The following is a 25,146-nucleotide window of genomic DNA, read 5'->3' as shown; positions in this document are numbered from 1 at the left end:
TAGTTTAAAATAGGTAAAGGACAGTCTATCTTCACCTTTTTACCTCGGAGGAACCCTTAATATATAAATGTGTGTGTGTGTGTGTGTGTGTGTGTGTATATGTATGTGTGTGTATATATATATATTCTATATCTATTCTATAGAACTCTTCTATATTTGCTGGAATGTTTAAGTAGAATTTTCCTGAAATGTCTGATTAGAAGACAACTAAATGTGTTTGTAGTTGGTACTCGTTAAATGTTGTCTTGACACTTTATTAATTCCCAACATTATTATAATTTATTTACCTTATGAAAGGGATTAGACCAGTTCATGTTGTATTTATTGATATGCATATCCTAAAACAGGGTGTCATCATCTCTTTAGCCTATCCTCATTTTGTAAACTGCTGCTCTTTAATGGCTGGTAATAACCCTCCATAAAGGTTTATTTTGGGAAGGAGATACATAAAGTGGACATCTGAAGACCTGTACTTCCATATTGTTTGGTATTGCCTTCAAATATTTTTTTTTCTGTCACACTGCAGTGCTCTAACCAGACAGGACTGAGTAATACACCTTTTACAAGTGTCCTTACATGTAAATGTGGGTTATTTTAGACCAGATCTGTTACTTTGTGCTGATTACTCCAAAGTACAGAGTCTAAAGCTATGTACACGTGTTAGATCATTATTAAGATGAACAGACAAGCTTGTCCAACATGTGTACGATGGTCGCCCCAATGTGACAGATCTATGAACAATAATATTATTACCACTATTATTATCAATCTGGAATGATCACTTTATAAGTTAGAGGAGGAGAGCACAGTGGGTTGCCGCTTCCTCCCTCTTCCCTCTCCATATAATAGAAATGAAAGATCATTGGATTCATCTTATAGCTGGGCGCACCACCCAGCACTTTTTTCAGTAATCACTGCTGTTTTTGGTTGGTTACTGAAGAGTTGGGTCACACTACAGGGGCTGCCACCTACTTATGATTTCTTCCCATCCAGCTAAAAAAAAATTTCTGGGTTCAAATTGGGATTCCTAAATGATGTTTTGCCTGAGACAAATATGATCGGTTGCCAAAGGAGTCAATTATCCAGTGCGTGTATGTAGCTTAACTGCAGTGCTTAGAACAATATGTTTTTTTGGGGATATTTTTGGTCCTTTATTTGTCTATAACATTTGCATGCTGTATATCAATCTGGAGATGTCATTCATGTTTATTTTTGTTTGTTTTAGTTTATTACATGCAACTGCACACGTGCAGTCACCCCTGAGGAAGCCTATACTGTTGAAATGCGTCAGGTACGACGGTACATGTATACGAACTATAGACCTTCCAGATTGATACTGGACTGTTGGGACAAATTATGGCCCACTCATTCCATATGGATTAGTTGTATTCTGTCTAGCGCCATTTTTTTGGCCACAATTATACCGATTATGTTGTAAGATTTATTGTTTTTGATTTGGATTGTGTCTAAAAAAAGTTCATCAATAATACAATACTTTTGCCTAAAAACTCATGTTTTGCTACTTCTACTCATGTTACTTTATCTGGGGTTGGCAAATATCCATTAAGGACTTCAAATGTTTGGACACCACTACCACATCAGTTAGTCTATTTTGTATGCAGTGCATGACAAATGATAAAAAAAAATTGAGATTGTTTGTACAATGTGAATTTGTTTCGGCTTTAAGAAACAAGCTTGACATATTGGTATCACATAGACTTGTGGTGTCACCAAGCATGTACCACTGCACTCTATCCATTCCTACCAAGGAACAATGCAAAACAAGGATTACTAACATGCAAAATAATGTCTAGCAGCAACGGTAGGCAAAAATCCCCAAGTCTAGTATTCTGCATATTGCTGTAGTCTTCTGTGAATCTGTGCAACTTCTGTATGTGCACCCCATGAATATAGTGGTCTCTCACTATATGTAAACAGGCAAACATTGGATCTTTATTATAAATGAAAATTCCTTTCTGAACAAGCATATTAGTAAATGTAATGGGTTCTTACTACTTTTTGAATTACATTTTTTTCATCAACAAGTGTGTATCTGTCATTTTATTTGTGATTAGAAATAGTTCTATATGTGGATGTTCTGTGTCCACTGTCCTTGTAAACTGTGCCATATTTACAGAAATAAATAATTATTGAAATACAGTTAATGTAATAGGCTGCTGTAGGAAAACAAAAGTATGCTCTTGGTCCCATAAGCATGTATTACTCGTTGGCATTTAGCTTGATTTTGCAACCTTTTGACCACTTCTCCATTAAAAATTCCTTCAGCTACAATATATTTGTGGGTTTTTTGTTCTATGATCGTCCCATTTAAATTCTCCTGCAGGATTCAGTAAGATTCAAATTCCAGCTTTGGCTAGGCCAGTCCATAACGCTCTATTTTTTATTAGTTTTGAGCCTTTAAACTTTGGACAAATAATGTCACATTCTCATCAAATACACTTTGATATAATGCGCATATCATTGTTCACTTAATGACTTCAAGCTTGCTTGACCCTGAAGCAGAAAAACAATTTCAAACCATAATGTTTCAATCACTGTTCACAGATGGTATCTGACTGATTTCTTCAAATGCTCTTTTTGGTCTCCCTCAAATATGTTCACTTTTACTTTGATCCAACAATTCTATCTTTGTGTTTTAAAGTCCACAGCATAATGTTCAGTATTTCTTTCCTAAAAATCAGTTTAGATGGGTGCAGTCTAATCATAGGTGCATGCGCTAAGACACAAACTGTTCGATCTCATGATATCATTTAGAGGTTCTTGGAGACTTTTTAGCATGGTCAGATGGTCAGCCCTTGGCATGTATTTGTTGGGCCAGCCAAATAGTCATTTGAAATGTAGGTCATTGTTTTCTTAAGTTAAAATGATTGAATTATATTCATTTGGCCATCATGATAGATTCCTAGGTGCGCGCTGTCTTCTTTAAGTGGGCCCTTTTGATCTTGGCATGACATTATCACACACATTAGTTTTAAAGATAGTAGAAAATCTTCAATATTTGTGGTTTAAATAAGATGGGTCTCACCAGAATATTCCCTAAAGAGGTTCTTATCAGAACACTCGATTCTAATGCAATGGATTCAACCCTTTTGCTGCTAGGCACTAACACAACATACACACATGCAATTGATATTGCTGAAAGCAATGTTTTGTGAATGTTTCCAGTGACAGATAAACGGAGGAGTGTTGTACAAGTACACGCTGTACACTCCGTATGTTCTGTTCTATGGAGAAGAGGAGAACAAGCGAGCAGCACCCGCTGTGCTCTCCCCCTGGTACTTATATAGTGGTTATTCCATGAATGATGTTGGGTGTCTGCTGTACATGTTAGATTCTCTGATTTGTGTACATAGCCTTACTCTCATTTAGGACTTCATTTTTTCTAATTTCTATTTTTAACATAATATCCTCTATGAACTCTATGATCCCCTGATTAGAAGTGATAATTAGTGCTCATTATGGAGACCTCAGGGATCTAAACAGAAGATGAGGTTGGCCTGGTGCATATATGTCATTTACCTAGGGGGTTGGCAACAAGATGCACAATGGGAATATATAAATTATGTGAAGTGTGCTGTCGAGCAAGCAGTATAATTAGGTATCCCTGGCCTCCAGGTGACAATATTCTCAGCTGTTACCACCTGCTCCCTCTTCTACAATGTCTTGAAGACTTGTGTGGACAGACATTGGGCTTGTCAGTGTTATCCGTTTTAGGAGTTTTTAAAACACATTGAGCAGTGTGGTTGCTATTCAGCCTGCTTCATGTGGGTTTTCCATTCCTGTTGACATTGAGGAAGAAGACACTGCATTTATTAATAAAATCTGACTACTAGCTCTAATGAGCTTTTTCTCCGGCTTTCATAATCCAGTGCATATTTAAAGTAATTTGTGCAGTAAATGCAAATGAAGTAAATCTTTGCAGTAAATAACCAGTTGGCTGGTGCTTACAGCATGAACATTGTGTCCTGGTCATGATTCAAATATGGGACCTTGGTGTCTCAAGAGTTCTATCCACTGATCCACCATGCTACCCAACATTCTTCATAGATACAGTATTGTGAGTGTTGTCACTTTGGGGAAAGAAGTGTGTTACTGACAGGATCACTAGATGCAAATGAAAGAAAAAGAAAACTAATGTAGCCATCCGATCTAGGGACTGGCTAGCGATAATCTATTTATGTTCTTGAGTTTATGTACACTTTGACAAAATTCCCTGCTCCTCAATGACTTGATGGTGGATGTCAGTCTACAAAATTGGGCATTCTCGAATAGGCTTCATTTGCATGCAGCCCACACTGAACATGGTTGAGACAACTGAAATCAAATTAATGAAGAGACAGGCCAGGGACAGTAACACTTAGGTGAAAATTAGCTCGATGATGCTGGATGTCAGCAACTTCATTAGAGATGAGCTCCTACACCTGTGATGGGGCTGGAGTGCTAAGTGTAATTGTAAGTAATTTATTTGTAATTGTTTATAGGAAAATGGTAGTGCCCCAAACAAACATACTAATAATGGGGGAAGTGTTCTGTTGTGGGATTTTAGTGTTGCATGGACAGCATTGTCAGTTAACTACTCAAAATAAGTCTCTTACTGACTTTTTAGCAGGATATTTATTTTTTTATTGGTGCAAAAGTTCCCTTTTATTAATCTTTGTTGCAGTCTAACTTTGTTGTTGGGTGGCATTTCTACAAAAAAACTATGTTTTTAATGTTTTCACATGTGTTGTTATTTCATACTACAACTAGCTCGCAACCACTGATTAAATAAACTGGGAAATAGGCTAGGGAGCTCCACTAGAAGCTGTGTAGAGTATAGGTTTCCAAGGCCTTTGAAAGTAAATGTGTAAGAAAGTCAACCTGTGCCTGTCACCATCTGATCTGTCACGTCTGATCTTCAATTGATGATCTGATTGCCGTACATCTGTCTCACTTACACTGAGAAGTGTCATTGTGTTATTTGAGTGGTCAGATGTCTGGGGATCCTCATGTATAAAGCATGTGTTGCCTTTACAGAGAGGACACTCTCTCTTGTGACTTTAACTAATTAACTTGTATGTGAGATGAGCCATGCAGTGGTGGAACTCACCTTTTGCATGCCTTGATTCTGCAGTAAAAGCTGAGGTGTGTGTGTGTTTTTTTTTTTTTCTTTTTTGGCTTCTGAGATGCTGACCTAAAAGCTTCAGCACGCTAAGCCCCAGCAATGTCACTGGTGATGGGTAAATCCCTGGCTTGCCATTCTCACTTAAGCAAAGTTCCTAGAAGAGTGTTAAACTGAACAAGAAGAAAAGGAAAAACTTGATGGGAACACAGATGAATTTTAAAATGGGGAAAGATTCCCATTTCCCTATCCAAAACTAAAGACTGGAATTAGGCTTTAATCTTTTTACACAGGTATAAAGACAGACATAATGAGTCTGTTGCATAACAAGGTTGGTTTCCGACAATGGTTGTTGTATGCTGCAGTTTTGAAACAAAAAAGCACTGCTGTGTTGATAAGCATTGTATTTTGTCAGACCATTAATCTGAATTACAAAGCACAGAAAAGTTGTACATGCTGTGTTTTTGAATACCATGCATTGAAATGAATGAAAACTGACCACACCAACTCCTGTAAGGTGCATTGCTGCATGTAAATATGTGTGCTTTTATAAAGTACAAATGGGAACAAATTCTAAGCCATTTTAGGAATAAACACTGATTGTAATGTCAAGTAGTTTCCTGAGTCTTTGAACCTCACCTTACTACATTTACTGCAGTCTGTATGAGAAACAATGTATGAGGCCTAAATGCATGGTGGAACCTGCTGGAAAGAAAGGAAAAAGGCAAGTGAAAGTGTTCCTTGCATTTCTCCAGACCAGCCACTTTGAACCAGACTTACGTGGGATTCCACGGTTTCTCCAGAAGTTGGCAGGTGACCATTTAAGCTGTGGCTGATTGACTTCCCACAAGATGGTGCCATCATATTTCCAGGGCCACTCTCGCCAAGTCTCTTTTTAGCTGTCTGTAAAGTCACCGGCAAATAGCATTTTCCCATTGACTTATTATTGCAGAGATTCCCCCACACCTGAGAATATTTTGAATTGTTCCTCAGGGGCAAAAGGTTTGGGAACGGCTGCTCTGGACCTATAGGCACATTTAACCTTCTGCAGTGTTGGGGGAAGCCGATCGATTGCACTGACAATGGAAGAAACAAGTGTTGTGCCGTTCAGTTTCATCTATGAAGAGAGGAGATGGAAGGAGCAGTGTTAGGCAATGTTAGTCTTGCCAATAGGAAACCCTAGTTGTTTTGGGTGTCAGTTATAAAGCAGAAAGGATCACGGGGCAATGTTTGGGGGCAGCTGTACAGACTCTAGATTAATAATATTATTAATAGGATTTTTACAGCGCCAACATAATACGCAGCACTGTACAATAAACAGGGGTTGTAAATGACAGACAGACAGTGACACAGGAGGAGGAGAGAACCCTGCCCAGAAAAGCTTACAATCTAAAAGGTGGGGAAAGATGCAGAAATACACCGTACTGTAGCATTCCTGACCTTCCACATTTAAAGTTGGAATGATCAATATCTAAAGGTAACAGTAAGGAAAGTGAGACATCTTTGTTTATAGTGAGTATCCACAACTAGATGAACCTTTGTGTGATTCACATCTGCCCGCTGTGTATTCGATGCTGATTAGCAGCCCCACAATAAACCAGCCATGTTAGAGGGTTACCTGATACCTTGTCAGCCCTTCTCAGTGGCGCTGCCTGATCAAGTATCATTCCTTTTGTTACAGACACCAGAAAAAAATAATGAAACTCATTTGATACCGTAAACCATTCCTTTCTGACCTGCAGCCACAGAAAATAGGATTTAACTCATTAATTATTGACAGTGTGGATACCGATGGGTGCATTCAGAGACTGAGCTCACTAGGTAATTTTCCACTGTTGTGGGACGTCAAGGCATTCAAGCTTGAATATCAGAGTGGAGACCAGGGGTGTGAATGCAGCCAAGTGATAGAAACTCAGAAACCAGTGGCAGAGATGACTGAACTAATTTTGGTCATATATATCCATGTACCCAGTTTAGCTGTATGTGCCTTTCTTGATAAACTCTTCCTTATACCTATTTAGTTTTGTATATGCCATTACAGTTCTCTCACCGACCCTATTAAGATGTAAGTCTGTTTTTTTTGTTTTTTTTTTGTTTTTAAACCAGATAATGAAAATTTATGTACGTATAGAAATTCTAAAAAGAATTCTAAGAGCTTTTTCATCCAGGTTCACCTTCTATGTTGGAAAAAATAATACAACTGCTCTTAGTCTCAGCCAACTCCCATTTAATTGTGGACAATAAAAAAAAAAAAAAAAAAAAAAAACACACACTAAATAGTAGAGAGCCTGGGAGTAGCAGAAAAGCTTCAAGTTTTGATTGTTGCATAGTCAAATGCTAGAAAAAAAAAAAAAAAAAAAAAAAAAAAATGTTTCTTGTAGGTGGGTGGCAGCCCCTATATTGTGACCCACCTCTTTAGTAACCACCTAAAAACAGCCGGCTGGTTACAGAAAAGTGCTGGGTGGTGCACCCACCTAAAAGGGGGTGGGGAGAACACTGGGCTGTTCATGGTTTTTCAGTTTGATGTGAATACCTAATGCTGGTAAATTCCATTAGTCGGGTATCTCGCCAGATATTTTTCAGACAGCCCTTCATATTCACGAAGAACCACAACCCATGCTCCATCTCGGTGTTTCTTAGCTATGGTTCCTCCAGAGGTTGCTAGCGGTTCCTTAACCAATTATAAATTTGTCTCTTTTAGGTCCGTTTAATAAATTCCAATCTACTACACTAATGTACTGTGACTCGTAAATATAGTAATTATAGCAGGGTTCCCTAAATACCTAAAACATGTTTCAAGGGGTTCTCCCATGTTAAAAATGTCCAAGAAACACTGCTTCAGCTATTCTTATAGGTGTTTGTGTAGTGCAGACATTTATGTCCTTTAGTTTAAAAGAAAAACCCTACAACTTGTTGGCAAACATATATAAATCTTTGTTTCTTGTTTCTGTTTTTCAGACTGCCTTGGCTCTGCTATCTTTTCTCCAATCAAAGCTGATATTACAGGAAATATCACAGTAAGTTTTCATACCTTAGTTAGAGATTATTTTAAAATCAGGAACTTATCCAATCTGGTGGGAGTCGGTGAATAGCAATTTATTTGAGAAAAGTTACTGACCCTCTGGGATTGGTGTTGAGCTGCCTCTATGTATGTATAAGGTATAAAAGAAAAAAGAAAAATGTTTTCGCTCACAAAGTTTTGGGTAGAATAATAAATTATGTATTAATGAAAATACAAATACATACATAGTTTATTTTGCATACCTTATAATCATATAAATCCAGTCTGTTTTGTACATCAACCGACTAGAATATATTTCCTAGACAAGTATGCTACTAGCTATTAACCGCGTACATCTTATGTGGTCCTGACGCATTTCGCCTTCTTAGGCTTCCTCAGGGGAGCTTAAGATCTGTACGGTTTAGATCAGGCATGGGCAAACTACGGCCCCCGGGCCAAATACGGGCCATAAGGCTTTTTTTATCTGGCCCGTCGCACTCTTTCTCTACTTCAGCGGCTCTGCTGAAATAGATCCGCGATCTGCGGCACTGGTCAATGCCCCCCCGAGCGGGGTCAGGAGGACCCCGCTGAGGGGCATGCACCAGCCAGAGATGCGGACCGTGTCCCCTGTAGAAATTCGGGGGGGCTCGGGGAAGTGGGCAGAACAACCCACCCACTCTCCCATCACAGGCTCCGGTTATGCAATCATGATGTCAGGCTCAGTGACACCCGTCTCGGCACTCCATCCATCTGATCCTGGCCCAGCCCCTCTGCCAAATTTTAGAACCCATTGTGGCCCCTGATTAAAAAAGTCTGCCCACCCCTGGTCTAGATGCAATATAGGTAAAGTAACAATGAAAAAACAAGCAGCTTATACATAGGGTAATGTAGTGAATATAACATACATGTACAAAAATCATCATGTTGACTATAAACTGGCTGATGTCTATTCATAAGAAAGGGTAATATGATGCATGGAACAAATTTATACAAGAAACACATCATATTCACTATAAAATATTGTTCAAAAAAGCTAAACACAAACAGGATATAATACATTGAAGTTAATGTCTTAAATATATGAATTACTTATAACATACTAGCTGTGGTTCAGCTGAAAACTGTCCATGACAAAGGGTGTGTAATACCAAAGAGTATGATTTGATGAACTTAGCCACCTTAGATAAATTAGTTACACTTAGGCATTCACAGAGCATTCTAATATTTATCCAATTTTGTATAGTGTTTATACTGTATTAATTCAATATGTGTGTAACAACGTGAAATGATAGAATATACAAATGCGTACGTATAGCTACGTACTGTTCAGTTGCTAGTGCCTATGTGGACAGAGGTGTTACCCTTGTTTAGGAGGTCTGCAAAGGAGGAATCCCAGCAAAAGTATATGACTAGTGGAGGTTAAGTATTGCGGGTTGGAATAGTCTGGTATTAAACTGCTTGGGTAAAGATATCACACATAAGGGTGGGGATGCGGGTAGATATGGCAGGGTACATACCTGATAGCTGTAGGTACATACCCAGAGGGTGCCAGTAATTGTCATGGATACCGTGGAAGATATTTGATAGTAGGTAATATCATAGCGTTATGATAAATTTTAGAAGGGGCTCCAAGACCTGTAGGAATGTTAGCCCATAAATAATGTACATTTAAATGTAATACATTGAGATAATAAGGTGCTTTTTTAGGGTATATGTATGGATAAACAAAATATTAGACCTACAGTTGGTGGGTAAGACTGGACCCTAGGAGGGTGTTCAGGTACTAGAGGACACAGAGGTAAACCTATATAGAACCTATATAGAATGAGGTCTGATATACTAGTAAGGAACGGGTTTATGAAAAATATAAAAGTATTTATAAATCTCTTAAAGAGTGTAGATTGGAGGGGAGGGCTTACTTGTAAAAGCGTGGTCTCTCATCCCGTAGGGTCTCCCTGCAGTAGCGTGTGCTTGCAGCACACTGGGGGATGTAGTGGCGTCGGAGCTTGCCTAATAAGGCCGTGCTTATGGCGGTTTGATGTGATTGCAGCGAGACAGACATGTCACAAGGGGACGATTGTTGGCAATCTATTTTGTGTACGGTCGTTCAGTGATCGTGGATGGTTCTGCCGCACACTTTCTCTGGTACACATCACTTCCTGCATTGTTCAAACAATCGTATCTAGTGTTGTGTACAATATTGGTGGTTTAAATTTGAATGATATACAATTGTTCAAAATAATCGTGCATATTCATTGATCGGTTCTCAATCGTTCGTTTTGCAATGACAATTATTGCACGTGTGTAAGTAGCCTTAGAGTTTACTCTACTTTCCATTCCATTTACTTACATATTTGTTGATTAGAAACTTTACCTCCCGCAGCTCATTTGACACACAGCTTTTACTTCTTTCTTAGCTTCTAGCAGGGTGGATTACGGCTGTTATGGGGATTTAATATTTGTCCATAGATGGGCTTTAATTTATTAAAACCAGTTTCTGGGCTACACATACATTCATCCAATCCCTTTCAAATAGACTTTTTTACTGAATATTTTTCAATGTAAAGCAGTGAAAGCCTCCTTATCAGTGATATTTTTCAGGCTATTGATCAAGGACCCTATTGTCTGATAATTAGCTTGCTGCCCCTTATGATGCCCTCTATATATAAAGTAAGGAGTCTTACTTATGGTGGGGGCTGACATTTAGGGTTGCTCTGCTCTTATTGCAGTAATGTATTTCATTTTAAGTTGAAAACCGTTTAATATTGGGCCACCTTTAGACTACACTATTTCCCCTCTCCCCTGCAGCTGCCCACTACTAAATTCTATGCTTGAAGTACAATGGGAGAGATGCAGGCTTAAGCCACATTTGAGGTGCAATAATATAAAATCTTGATGACAGACTGTATATTAAATCATTCACACAGACAAAGGCAGACAAAGGTATGTCTTTGCAACTCTGCAAAAACTGAAAAAAGGGCCAAAAAAAGCATTTTTTGATTCTTCTTCTGAGTTATGTGTATGACTAAACAGGGCTGTTTCTGTAAGAAATACAGAAGGGAGATTAGCTGGTAAAGTTCTCTGCTATTTCTTGGTTGGTTGATTTGAAGATCCTGCACAATAAAAATATCCTTTGGTACTTTTTTCACTTCTTGTTATGCCAAAGTAAACTCAATCTAGCAAATTAGGAACTCCCAATCTTTGTGTTTTTTTTTTTTTTAATATAGATCCTTCTGCAATATCCATAATGTGATTAAGTAGTTCCTTGGCACATGTGCAGGATCGGCGTCATACCCGACCTGACTATTGAAAATGGCCAATTACTCCAAACCTGGAAAAATGCTGAGCAAAAATGGTGGTGGCCATAACTGAGCAATGAGGGACATCACAGTTCTGCTGGGGTACTCTGTGCAGGCAAGTCTGCCATAATGTTCACACTTGCACATAATTGCAAATCCCTGGGGGGACTGGTAGCAGATTTACTTCTGCTTCTACCGGTAATACTAAGCAAAGGGAATAATTCAGTTTTGGTCAATTTGTGCAGGTTAACTTTAAGCTTAATGTTTGTAATTTTTTTCAGCAATTAAATTTAAAAAACACAATGGTGTAGGCTTTGTTATAAAGCTAGGTACTCATGTGCAATAATTGTCGTTAGAAAATGAACGACTAACGATTATGCACAATTACTTTGAACGATCGTATTATTCACAATTCTGTACATGCTGTAACGATGCAATCCTTCAAATATAATCCACCAATAATGTACACACGCTAGATATGATCGTTTGAACGATGCAGGAAGTGACATGTAAAGGAGAAAGTATACTGAACCATCAACAATCACTGAACGCCCGTACACACAATAGATTGCGAACAATCGTCGCCAATCAGATCCGCCGGGATGGTTGTTCATTTGCAGCAACAATCCTCCTCCATGGGCATCGTTGTGCACTTTTTTTGTTAGCGATTATGGAATGAACGGTTGTTAGTCGTTCGTGTTAAACAATAATTATTGCACGTGCGTACGCAGCCTAAATGTTAGACCCAAACTAGTAGGTTAAGAGGTACCATGTACGGAACAGTCTGAGTTAGAGGTTTTAGGGAAAGACTCGACGGCAGCATTTTGATCCTGGCTTGCCCCACTGTTCGTATCATTGGAGTCCGGAAAGATGAGGATGTTTTTTGATTCATTGTTGTTTCTTTTGCCTACTTTTATTTGTTTCGCAGTTGTTTCCTTTTCGCTGATGGCGTTCCTGTTCCTTATTTCTCTTACCATTTCATCTTCCTTTCCCACCTAATTCATTCTAAATGGTTAGCTTTTGAGGTTCCATGCCCATTTTGAAACTGTAACTACATAGCATTTTCTGTCTATAACAGCTAAGATTCTACACGTGGAATTAAATTTAAAGATATAATTGATATTATGATCTGAATTCTTTTTGCATTGACCAGAAGTAAAATAAATGTTTTTTTTCCATTTTTTTGTTTTGTTTTATAATAGAAAATACGTAATGTATATGAAACAAATCCTTCCAAGTTCAAAACACTACAGAATATTTTGGAAGGGGAAAAGGAAATGCATGGACCACAATGGCCGAAGGTTGGGGCAACTCTAGCTCTTATGTGGCTGAAGAGGTGAGATATTTGAGCATTGCTTGTTGATCAGGACTTTTTAAGAACCATGCACAATTTTCACAAGTATGTTTCTGATGCTGGGTGAACCAGGTTGTGGTAGCCATCTTCTTCCTTGTTCTTCTTCCTACATTGCCCAACCCAGGCGCAGGATCGGTTGACGCAGATTGGGAAAAAAACTTGCCGATCTCGCTGCGCATGCGTAGATGCTGGGGCATGCGCAGAAGGAGCACCCATGAACCTCCTGGGATGCGTGACGTAGTTATTCCGGGAGGCTTTGCTCTCCCATTCATTCTCCATTGCCTAGGCAATAAAGAATTGGGCAGTGCTGCGCCTTTTTTGTGTGTTGCACTTGCACAAAAAAAAATAACAGAATTTTTTTTTTTCTTCACATAAAAGGGTTGTCCAAAGTGAGTTTAGGTACATTTTAAATACAAGAACCGAAACAACTCATTTAAATTGGAATTCTGTAGGAAGAATTGATAAAACGGTTTTAGGATTTTTTACAGATGTGCACTGCTTTAAACCTAAAGAAAACAAAAAAAGCATTGCAATGCTCATTCCAGCTGTAAAGCTAAATGAAGGACCTAGGGCTTCATCTAAAGGCCTGTAGTTGTGCAGAATATCAGTGTGTTGCCTTCTAAAACTCAAATTTAACCTTTCAAGTTAGTGACGCTAACAGAAGGCGCAAGGCGCCTTCAGGCCAGATACGGCTTAGCCGGTAGTTCGATCCGGCCTAACGCCCCTGGCCGATCCAGCCTAATGCCGGCCAGCAACCTGTGGCTCCGGAGATGCGGGTTGACGGCCGGATCTGCCAGGGGGCGTTAGAAATTACCGGAGCTGGAGCTCCGGAGCCGCCTTCTTGCGGTTGCTCCCCTATTTATCACGACCGGCGTTGATATTCCGCAGCCATGGTAAATAGGGAATGCTCCCTGAAAGTAATAATAATAATTCTTTCATTGTGGAATAACCAGTAAAAAAAAAAAAGTTTAAAAGGTACACAAAACATGCACATTTAATAAATTACCTTAACATTAATGTCTGGTCTTAATTTTTATACATATTTGTAACCCTTTCAAGGAATGAGTAACAGGTTTTATGTTCCCCTGTACTCATTTCCTGAAAGGGTTAAAAGTAAAACTTTTTTTATAAAAGCTTATGTAAAATTGTGGGAAAATGTGTCATAAGCAATTATAGGAGTTTTTAAGAGCTTGTAAAAGTGCCTAAAAATGCAAATAAATGTGGTAGGAACCTTTTACATGTGTTTTTTAAAACCGACCGTGTAGACCCAGCCTACGTGTTAAAACCAAATGTTTAGTGCAGACGGGGGAGTGTTATAAGATGACTTGTGTTTGGTTTTAAAAAAAATTAACTGTCCATAGACATAACATAGGCAGTGTCCAGTAAGGCCTGATGGGCCACAATCCATTGTCCGCTAGTGTTGGGATGTCAGTCATTCCTGTCGCACTTATCCCAGAAAATGACAATGTTTGGAAATCCAGTCACTATTGTTTCTTTACTTGCATAAGATAAGGAGATTTTTATCACTGCTGTTTGTAAATGAGACTTTAAAAGTCCTAATACTTTAAAAATTCATGTAAATCCTTACAATACCTTCTGTTTGGTCCCTTTTGTTCTGGTAAATATACAAATAAAAGTTTTATATCTGTCTAGGTTCAGTAATTTAGTGCTGGTCCTGTGCAGTCTGCAGGGTTATCTTAAGAAGTCCTATCGGCTCTTTCCCATTCACCTCTACAAACTACAGAACAACTTCCCTCTATTATGTAAAAATGAGAGAGAAGAGATATTCTGGTGCTCCAATACACTTCATATACTAGATTGAAAATGCCGTTCATCTGTACAGAGAATAGGCCAGATGAAAATAAAGATATGAATGCCACTTCCCCATCTCTTGACAGGTTATTTGCAATTTTTGATAAAGGCTTTAGGTTACTAAAAGCTTTATTTGTTCTATAAAAATTTATAGAGTGACCATAGCCAGAGGAGGCATCTTTAGCTGGAGTTTTTCCTCCAAATGAGACAGCAAGCATTAGGTACTTTAAGTACACCTCCAAACTGGGGTACCAATTCACTATCCTCAATACTGACACAAGAAATGACAGTTCTGGGGCTGAATCACAGTCTGAATCTAATTACCTACTGAACCTTGATATTCAGTAATTACCAGAAAGAACAGTCAGCCCTAGTCAGGAAAATATGATATGTTTTCATCGGGTGTCAACATAGAATCCAAGTCTGGCAGTGACCATGTTTGCAGATGAGCACATTATGGAAATATGAGTTTTAGGATTGGAGAATGCAAGAAAGAATAGGTCCTGAATGATCCCAAATACCAGATGAACCTACTTGAAATCCCACTATATTTACCCATTGTACGTTTATATTATACTTTTATACTGTTCAGACTAAAAGCAAGAGATGAAAGAAGTAGTTATTCTTTCTTTTTCTATAGTGTGTGTTTTGGCTCCTGATGCAATAATTTTTTATACAGTTGGGTTCATAAATATTTGAACAGAGACAACTTTTTTCTAACTATGGTTCTGTACATTACCACAATAAAACAACTCAGATGAAGTTGAACTACAGACTTTTAGCTTTAATTCAGTGGGTTGAACAAAAATATTGCATGAAAATGTGAGGAACTAAAGCCTTTTATAACACAATCACTTCATTTCAGGGGCTCAAAAGTAATTGGACAAATTAAAAAGCTGCCCGAGGTTTAGTCTTCAACAAGTGAAATGCATGCCCAATTGGGTTCAGATCAGGTGACTGACATGGCCATTCAATATTATTCCACTTCTTTGCTTTAATAAACTTCTGGGTTGGTTTGGCTGTATGTTTTGGGTCATTGTCCATCTGTATTATGAAACGCCTCCCAATCAATGTGACTGCATTTAGCTGGATTTGAGCAGACAGTATGTCTCTGAACACCTCAGAATTCATTTGGCTGCTTCTGTCCTGTGTCACATCATGGATAAACACTAGTGTCCCAGTGCCATGGCAGCCATGCATGCCCAAGCCATCACACCGCCTCTGCCATGTTTTACAGATAATGTGGTATGCTTTGGATCATGAGCTGTTCCATCCCTTCTCCATACTTTTTCTTGCCATCATTCTGGTAAAGGTTGATTTTGGTTTCATCTGTCCAAAGAATGTTTTTCCAGAACTGTGCTGGCTTTTTTAGATGTTTTTGAGCAAAGTCCAGTCTAGCTTTTCTATTCTTGAGGCTTATGAGTGTCTTGCACCTTGCAGTGCACCCTCTGTATTTACCTTCATGCAGTCTTCCCTTTATGGTAGACTTGGATATCGATACGCCTACTTCCTGGAGAGTGTTGTTCACTTGGTTGGCTGTTGTGAAGGGGTTTCTCTTCACCATGGAAATGATTCGGCCATCATCCACCACTGTTGTCTTCCGTGGACGTCCAGGTCTTTTGGCGTTGCTGAGTTCTCCAGTGCTTTGTTTCTTTCTCATGATGTACCAAACTGTAGATTTTGCCACTCCTAATATTGTAGCAATTTCTCGGATGGGTTTTTTCTGTTTTTGCAGCATAAGGATGGCTTGTTTCACCTGCATGGAGAGTTCCTTTGACCGCATGTTGTCTGTTCACATCAAAATTTTCTACATACAAGCACTCCCCTCTCAAATTAACTCCAGGCCTTTTATCTGCTTAATTAACAATGACATAACGAAGGAATTGCCCACACCAGCCCATGAAATAGCCTTTGAGTCAATTGTCCAATTACTTTTGAGCCCCTGAAATGAAGTGATTGTGTAAAAAAGGCTTTAGTTCCTCACATTTGTATGCAATCTTTTTGTTCAACCCACTGAATTAAAGCTGAAAGTCTGCAGTTCAACTGCATCTGAGTTGTTTCATTTAAAATTAATTGTGGTAATGTACAGAACCAAAATTAGAAAAAAAGTTGTCTGTCCATATATTTATGGACCTAACTGTAATTATATGTAATATGATGGGTTTATTTTCTTTTGAAGATGAACTCTTGAATTTAGAATTGCATCTTATTTAAAATAAAATTTACAAATAGAGATCACTATTGTTCTTAATAATAAAGGTTTAATTATGTGTATTTTTTTACATTGTTTCTCCTTCACAGAGGTCTGAAGTTTATTCAGGTCCTATTACAAAGCATTTCTGATGGGGAAAGAGATGAGCAAAACCCAAATCTCATCAAAGTTAATGTGACAAAAGCCTATGAGATTGCACTTAAGAAATACCATGGTTGGTTGGTACAAAAACTATTCCAGGTAAGGATCTTGAGATAAATGACTAAAGTGGTTTGGCCAGAACTGCATTTCTTACGCTATCATCATATATGTGATGGTTACTGCTTGGAAAGTCATAACCTCTTTGCTCTTCTGCCTTTTAGACTGCACTCATTGCTGCTCCATATAAAGATGACTTCCTCAAAGCCCTTTCCAAAGGACAGGCTGTAAAAGAGGAGGAATGTATAGAGAAGATCCGTCAGTTCCTGGTCAATTACACCACCACAATTGATGCAATCTATATAATGTATAACAAGATGAATGCAGAATTGGATTACAAAGCCTAGTTGACTTGCCTAAAGACTCCTTCCTCTCATTGCTTTCAGATACAGCTCAGGACGTGGCCTCTTCTCTGTGAATGTGTCCTAGGAACCTTCACCAGATGTTTGGAAGGTCCTCAACCAAAGTCAACTAATGAAAAATATATAAAGGGAGTGGGTGCACTCTTTCTATATGTAAAATACTCTTGGTAGAACAGATACAGGGGTGACTGCAGACATACCTTTCCGTTTACCTTTTCATTCGTAGTCATAAGGTCTTCCTATAACACTAACCACCTTACACCAGCCTCTCAATTATCTAAATATACCCTGAGTGTTATCTTGATTTTGATACTGCATGGATATTTTAAAAATCAAAGTACTTATTTATAAAGCCCAATTGAACTTTCAGTATGAATCAACAAAGGAATCAAGGTTCATCATATATGTGTGCACAGAAAATAAGCAGAGTAGAAAAGCCTTTACCCTTCCAGCATTCCATAGAGGAAGCAGTGATCAGTCTGCATTGGTCTAAAACACCCTATGCTTGGTCATCGCTAAAGCTTTGCAGTTAGCAGGGAGCATGGGCTTTGCTGATTGGCTAGCTCTAGCTATGACTTTGCAAAGGTGTTTCAGACCTCTGCAGACAGGCTGCTGCTTCAGCACAGAGAGCAGAAGTCCTTCCTAACAGCATGCTGATATGAGTCAGGCTTTTCTACTGTTTATTCCCTTTAGATAGAAGCCACAACATAAAATGTTCTACATCTTTTGTTTTAATGCACCTAGAATGTATTTACCTAATTTTTATTAAAGGCTCAATTGGGCTTTAATTGGTATTCCGGGTTGTAACCCTTAACATAATCAGCCAGCTACATTTTGTGCTCAATAGAATTGTAATGCAAAGGACCATGTTTTGCATAAGTGTTAACCTGGTGAGGAATTCAGTAATAGAAGCCATTGTAGTAGACATTCGTATAGTGCTTGCCAGTAAATAGCATTTCAGAGCTGGTCATTTTGTCTGTCCTAAATGGCTGTTCTGAGCAAGTACAGATCCATAATAATTAGATGAGTGTATAGGTATTGACCTCTGACAAGTACTTATGAATCCTTACAGGTAGAATATTAACTTTTGACTGTATACTCATGGATGTAACATTCTACAAAGCAGCAATAGCTGTCAATAGTATTACTGATAAACTTGTTGGTTGCTGCAGGATAGAAGTATGCTGTGGTCAGCCAGATCACAATGTTCAATACAGCCATTTTATAGTTGGATATGTGGCTTAGTGATGTCTATTAGGAATCTCTAACAGGTAATTTTATAAAGATTTAGAAAATAAAAGGTGCGAGTAGCATTCTATATCGATTGGTGCAATAATGGCTAATAATATTCTCTAATATTACAGTTGGTGTTGTCTAATATTACAATTTACTAGGGCATACAATTCAACCTGAAGATCGTGTATGTAGATGAATAGAGAAATAATTATATAGTGGGATCTGCTAAAATAACCACTGTGGCCCATGTTGAGCATGTTTACATTGTACTGCTGATGTCTGATCTTGCACAAATCCATTCAGTGCCTGTATTGCAATCCAAGAGTAAAATGCACTTTCCTCAGCAGATCTGGGAGAGCAATACACATGGACAGACTTGTATCTAGAAAAGCAACAGGATGCTACTTTCTTTGTTCACTGTATCAATGCAAAGATTGTTTTATTGACTTTTTGTGTGTATAGCCTTATCTGCACTAATGTGAACAATGCATGCAGTGATTACGGGAAATTATACTGCAGGCTTCGTTCTTTAATATTGCTTTTTTGGAGAGAAATGTTTCTTCCACTGACTAACGGTCTTGTCCATTTTAGAAGTAACTCCTTTTTCTTTTTGCTTTGATTTGTGATGATAGTTGTGCACATGGTTTGCCTGAGCTGCATCTGGAAAACAGAGACAATATTATATTTCTGATTAACTTCCCAGGGAATATTAGGCAAGTAAAAGGTAAAACTGGCTGCTTTGGGCTACAACACTTTGCACCAGGTTTGGTCCACTAGTCCCAGCTTTTCTCAGGACCTCATGTTCTCAGTTTTTAGTATTGTTAAGAACATGACATAAAGATCCAGGTCAGCAATGAAAATTACAGGAAATGTGCAGTTAAAGATCTGGAAGGAAATTTGCTATATTACCGGTAAATATTGGGTTAAACCATTCCAGTCCACTGGCTGTAATCCCGAGTCATTGCTAGTGATCACAGTAAATATCTACTCTCATTAACAAGTCACCATCATGTAATCAGGGGCTTTAGGTTTTCTGAAAACTAAACCCTCAAGTGCCTTTTTCAGTTACTTCAGTAGTAATAATGTATCACATTTGTGCCTTACTTCAGAAACCGCTAGTAAATAATGACCTTTTATTATATTCAAGTTGAAAGCTCCAGCAATGACACCAGTAATAGACGATTACTTAACAAACCAAATAAATGAGGAAAACTTTCAATGCTGGTCATCTAGTAGCCAATCACATTCCACTACATGTTGCTGACTTCAATAAATGTTTGGATTGGTTACTTTAGGTTACCAAACTCATCTATATGGTGCTCTGAGAGACCCTAAACCAGAGGCAATATATTATGCAAATATTGACCAGCTTTTGTCACTGACAACCATGGCCTGCTACTTTATTAATTGATGCATCAATAGGACTGGGCATTTTTATGACCAGCATTGATATAGATGGAGCCAAAGCTGGTCTTTGTTTCCATACCAGAGTGCTCTTGGTTTATGTCCTCCAGACTCCACAGGAGGTTGAGGCTGAGAAACGGGCATTTGGAAGTGCCTGTTATGCAGTCAAAGCATAACTAAGCTATAGTATATTGGTAATGATGGAAAGTGGCGTCCATCCTACTACAGAATGTCCCTCTGCCTCATTCTTACTATCTCGTTCTCTAGCTGTAGAGATGGATTTTGCTATTGAAGCTTTCTTCATATATAATATGTATGGTTACCATGGACCACACAGCAACTTACCTTTGCACTTTTTTAAATACGTGGCATCAGTAAATGGGTTACCCATTACCAGCATGCTCTTAACTTTTAAGCTCATTGTACTTTTTTCAGGGTCCAGTATAGACTTTAGGCGGGATTTTTAAAGGTATTGTTCAAACTTTAGCATCACTGAGGTGTTAGTACTAAACTTTGACCAAATTGCTTGTTTTTAAATGACTGTGTTTATTTAAACCATGAATAAAATAATTGTAATTGGTAATATCTGTGTCTGATCAATGTCTAATGCGACTATAATGCATCATTTGCCGAAGTAGAAGTTGGTAAGTTCTAGGAAATCTGGAAAAAACACAGGGCTGTTATAATTGGAAGCAATGAGTTTACATTTCTTCTGTTCCTGCAGACTGAGGGGAAAATAATTGGTGAATTAACAGTTTTGTAGAATGTGATGAGGGCCATGTCTGCATTTTATCAAACTGATTGCTTCGTTGTATAATTTGCATGCACTATAACCATCAATTTTTAATAAGAGAAGCAAAAGTCTCTTTCTTTTTGTTTGACAATATTTCAACAAAACTTTGTAGGGCATCCCCGTCATGTTATGTACTCTACTAACTTCTGGGATGTATTTTACTGGGTGTTCTTATGGTAAAGCTATCGAGTTTAAAGCTGATCTCAGTTGTTAAGGGTGCTGGGAAATGGCAAATTTTTGCATAACATTGTGACTGTATGTGGGGATTCAAAGCCAGTGATTATTATAGGAAGTTGCAGCTCTATGAAATATTTTTTAATTATTCAAGTTAATTGAAGTTCAATGTAGAGATGGGATGTGTAATTTTAGCCATGTTGTCAGATTGACAAGGATTCTTATCAGAAAATGTGGGCAGACTGATTACAACGTTCACCAAGGTCTTGGAGCATCTTCATCATGTCTGAACAGAGTGAGATGGTTATCGTGGTCTCATCTGATTTGGTTACCTACCTGTAGTAATGTGAAACTTGGACTCTGCTTCTCACCTAATAGAGGAAATAAGTCTTCTTCAATATACATTTTATATTCTTTTCCTTGTTGGCATATTTAGCAGTGTTTTGTAAATTCCCAGCATGTCTGAAGCAAAACTGAAAGGATTGCAGTAATAAAGAAAGAATTGCAATCACCATGACTCATTTGTGCCTGTAAATCCACATCACATTCTGAATGGATACCAAAGGCCTGCTTAAGATTTTTTTTTTTTCTTTTTACACCATGACGTAGCAATCCTTGTTTAGAGAATTATTGCGTCTACCAATGATTGCTGATCTCTTTTTGGCAATACGAGTTATCCTAGAAACTCAGTCACTGATAAAGAACTAGTGTACTAGCCAATAAAGTCAGAACCATGGCTTGGCATACTTGTGACTCAAAAGTAAATAGGGAAAGCAGACTTTACAATAACGTGCAAATCTCAGACAAATGCTCCTCTGTAAGTTTATTGTAGCCTCCCCTAACCAAGTTACTTAGTATTTTATACTCAAAATGAGTTACTTCTTATAAGAGCTGTCTAATTTGACTAAGAATGTAGAAAGAAACGTAATTTCTATCACACACAATAATAAGTGTGAAAATATAACACCCCCAGTGTTTTAATAATATTGCTTAAGCTATTCACTAGAAGGAAGCATGGGATTTGCTGAACTATAGGGCCTTATATTAGAGAAAAATGTAATAACATAAAGGTTATATACTACAGCACAGACTCCACTTGTCAATATTCTAAATCTTGGGTGGCTTTAGATAACATTGTCTGCCTGGTAAGTGCTGAGGAAACAACAGCCCAGGTTTTAACAAATAAATCTACGGATGACATAAATCTACCCGGTGGCGTGTACAATGACGTCATTGTCAGGCAAGTTTGACAGCAGTGTTTGTGTATGAATGCTGCATGTCATGTTCTGCAGCCTTACCTCTCTCCCAGTACAAATCTCCATATCCCCTAAACAGTATGTTGTACTAACATTTCATCTCCCCAGCTTTAACAACTTTCAAAACATGGGGGTCATAATTAAAAAAAAACTAGTGAAAATTGAACATCAGGGTTGCTGGTTTAAAAGTGTGTCTAGAAGCCCGAAATTAAACACAAATTATGGGCCCCCAGGGTGACTTACATAGCAAGGAGGTTACTTACTCCAAAAGTAAGTGAAACTGCTGTTTTACATCACAAATTTAAAGCAGAATTCATAGCAGAGCTCTTTTATGTTCATCGAGAACTCCAACACTCTCCCCTCCCCCCCCCCCCCCCCCCCCCCCCCCCATTGCAGTGCTGCAGTCTTCATCTGACCACCCTCAAGGGCCAGAATAAGAATTAGTGTATGCTTTGTCAGTCTGTGTTAAAGCTTATACACGTTAAAGGCTTTTTTTGTTAGTAAATGGTCTTATAAACCTTTGATTGATGGGCAGCTCTAAGATCATTGCTGATGTCTTTCCTCCCTGGCATTGTGTTTATGCACACCGGAATGCTCCAGATCAGCCAACATTTTTTTTAAAAACTGCTTTTATAGAGGTGGTCACATTTGGCCACTATTTACCCTGCTAATTTCTACCATGGTTGTAAGGGTGTTCTTAAATTAATACTGGCACAGAGTAATATGTCATTTGTTGTTCATCTTAAATGTATTTACCTAATTTTAAGACCTGACAGATGATTTTATTCTGCCCTGGTACACAAAACCCTTGAAAGATGATGTGTTTTCTTTTCCTAATTAATGTATATTATCTGCTTATGGTATCACAATACACAATTATAACCCCTACACATCATATTCTTGCCAATACACAGTCCAAATTTTTAAAAGTAATGGGTAAAACCGTGGAAAACAAAGGTAAGGTGGGGGTAAAGGGTCAAAAAAATGATTTACTATTCAAAATATTGGAATCTCTGTTTTTTAATCGCTATCTGGTGCCCTCATTTCTCATTTCCCTCACTTTTTTTATTTCCCCGACAGGAGAGGAGAAGTAAAGCAACACATACAGAAGCAAAATATTAAGGAATGATTATTATAACCCCTGTTAGATTTTTAAATAAGTTTATCTTCCTGTTTCAGATTTTTTGATTTGTTTTCACTCTCAAAAATGTCAGAAAGTAATTATTTATTAAAAAGTAATGAGCAGGAACAAGTTTAAAGTAAAAGAGACATTCTGTGATAAATATGTAGGCTTTCTTATTAAAGTTAAACTAAAGGCCAGCAAGTATTTTCATACCCAGGAGAGCAATGACATTGCCTTGTCCTGGCATGGCAGAGATAGGACTAAAATTAAAGGGAATGTATTTTTTTGTTACATTGATCACTGGGCTATGCAAAAACCACAAGACATGATCCGCAACAAATACATAAATCTCAGTATAGCTCAGGCATGGGCAAACTACGGCCTGCGGGCCATATACGGCCCAATAATTTCGTTTCTCCGGCCCTTTTGGTGGTTTGCAGCTCTGGCTGGTGCCACCCCGAGCAGGGTCAGGAGAAGGACCCCGCTGGGCACATACCCCGTTTGTATGCCGGCTCGTGGAGGTGGGTGGGCTGTGTTACATTCAGTGGCATCATGATAGCATAACCCCACCCACTTTCCCATCGACCCGTCCCCTCTGTCAAATTTTATATTTTTTAGATAGCTAAAAACAAGAATTTTCCGATACCCAATTGCAAAACTCTATAGAAATTGCACTGACAGCAGCTTCTGTTTGATGAAGAATAAATAAACTTTCAGACACGGCTAAACACTCCTATAACTTTTATATATCGAATAAATGTGTTTAAGGAATCACTGGAAGCCTAATTCATAAAGGCATATTTGCTTGTAATTAAGTCTCACTTTAAATTTGACTCAGAATCACAATATTCTATGTATACTAAAAAGCATAAAACTGCACTATGAATTGCAAGCAGCACAGCAAATACACAATACGTACACAAAAAAGCACATCAATACGCAGAGGTATGTAAACTGCAAAGAACAGCACTGCACTATGTACAGGCAGAACAAAACTGAACTATTTTAACAGAACATTATGTAATTATGTATAAAAACATAGCACCGGACAATGTAGTCCAGCACCGCACTATGTACTCCCAGAAGAAGTGCTATGTACCCCCACCCAGCAACACAGCACAGCACTATGTAGACCCAGAAGAACAGCACAGCACAGAATGGCACTTTGTACACCCAGCAGCACAGCATTATGTACACCCAGAAGTAAAGCACAGTCCTATGTACACCCAGCAGTACAGCACAGCCCTATGTACACCCAGAAGTTAAGCACAGCTCTATGTACACCCAGCAGTACAGCACAGCCCTATGTACACCCAGAAGTACAGCACAGCCCTATGTACACCCAGAAGTTAAGCACAGCTCTATGTACACCCAGCAGTACAGCACAGCACTATGTAGACCCAGAAGTACAGCACAGCACTTTGAACACCCAGCAGTGGAGCACAGCATTATGTAGACCCAGAAGTACAGCACAGCACTATGTAGACCCAAAAGTACAGCACAGAACTATGTACACCCAGCAGCACAGCAGTAAACCTGTGTAATCTACACACGTCAAATTTTTCTCGCCCGATAATCGGCATCGGCCAGATATCGGGCGAGAATCTGGCGTGTGTACACCCCAGGTCGTTCATCATCTGTGGATCCGTCCTGGTGGATCCACGGACGATGAACGATGAGCGATCCTAATGCAAGGGAAGGGGGAGAGCGCGCAGCGGGGTGCCGCTCTGTCGCTCTCCCCCTCCCCTCTCCATAGAGCAGAACGGTGCTGTATGTAATGCACTCGTTCATGCATCTTGC

General features: G+C 38.6%; 1 protein-coding gene across 1 annotated transcript in view; it reads left to right on the top strand.

The window, feature by feature from the left end:
- The window catches only part of GLTP (glycolipid transfer protein), a 29,734-nt gene extending 9,151 nt beyond the window's left edge, over positions 1–20,583 (top strand). The window contains exons 2-5 of the mRNA XM_072415387.1: positions 8,081–8,139; positions 12,625–12,758; positions 16,890–17,040; positions 17,163–20,583. Coding sequence (XP_072271488.1) covers positions 8,081–8,139; positions 12,625–12,758; positions 16,890–17,040; positions 17,163–17,345 — 527 coding nt within the window. The 3' untranslated portion in view covers positions 17,346–20,583. The remainder of the gene's footprint in view (positions 1–8,080; positions 8,140–12,624; positions 12,759–16,889; positions 17,041–17,162) is intronic.
- Positions 20,584–25,146: the final 4,563 nt, after the last annotated feature.

The sequence above is a fragment of the Pyxicephalus adspersus genome, chromosome 6 (genome assembly GCF_032062135.1).
Source record: "Pyxicephalus adspersus chromosome 6, UCB_Pads_2.0, whole genome shotgun sequence".
Taxonomy (NCBI): Eukaryota; Metazoa; Chordata; class Amphibia; order Anura; family Pyxicephalidae; genus Pyxicephalus; species Pyxicephalus adspersus.
This window is presented reverse-complemented; position numbering and strand designations above follow the sequence as displayed.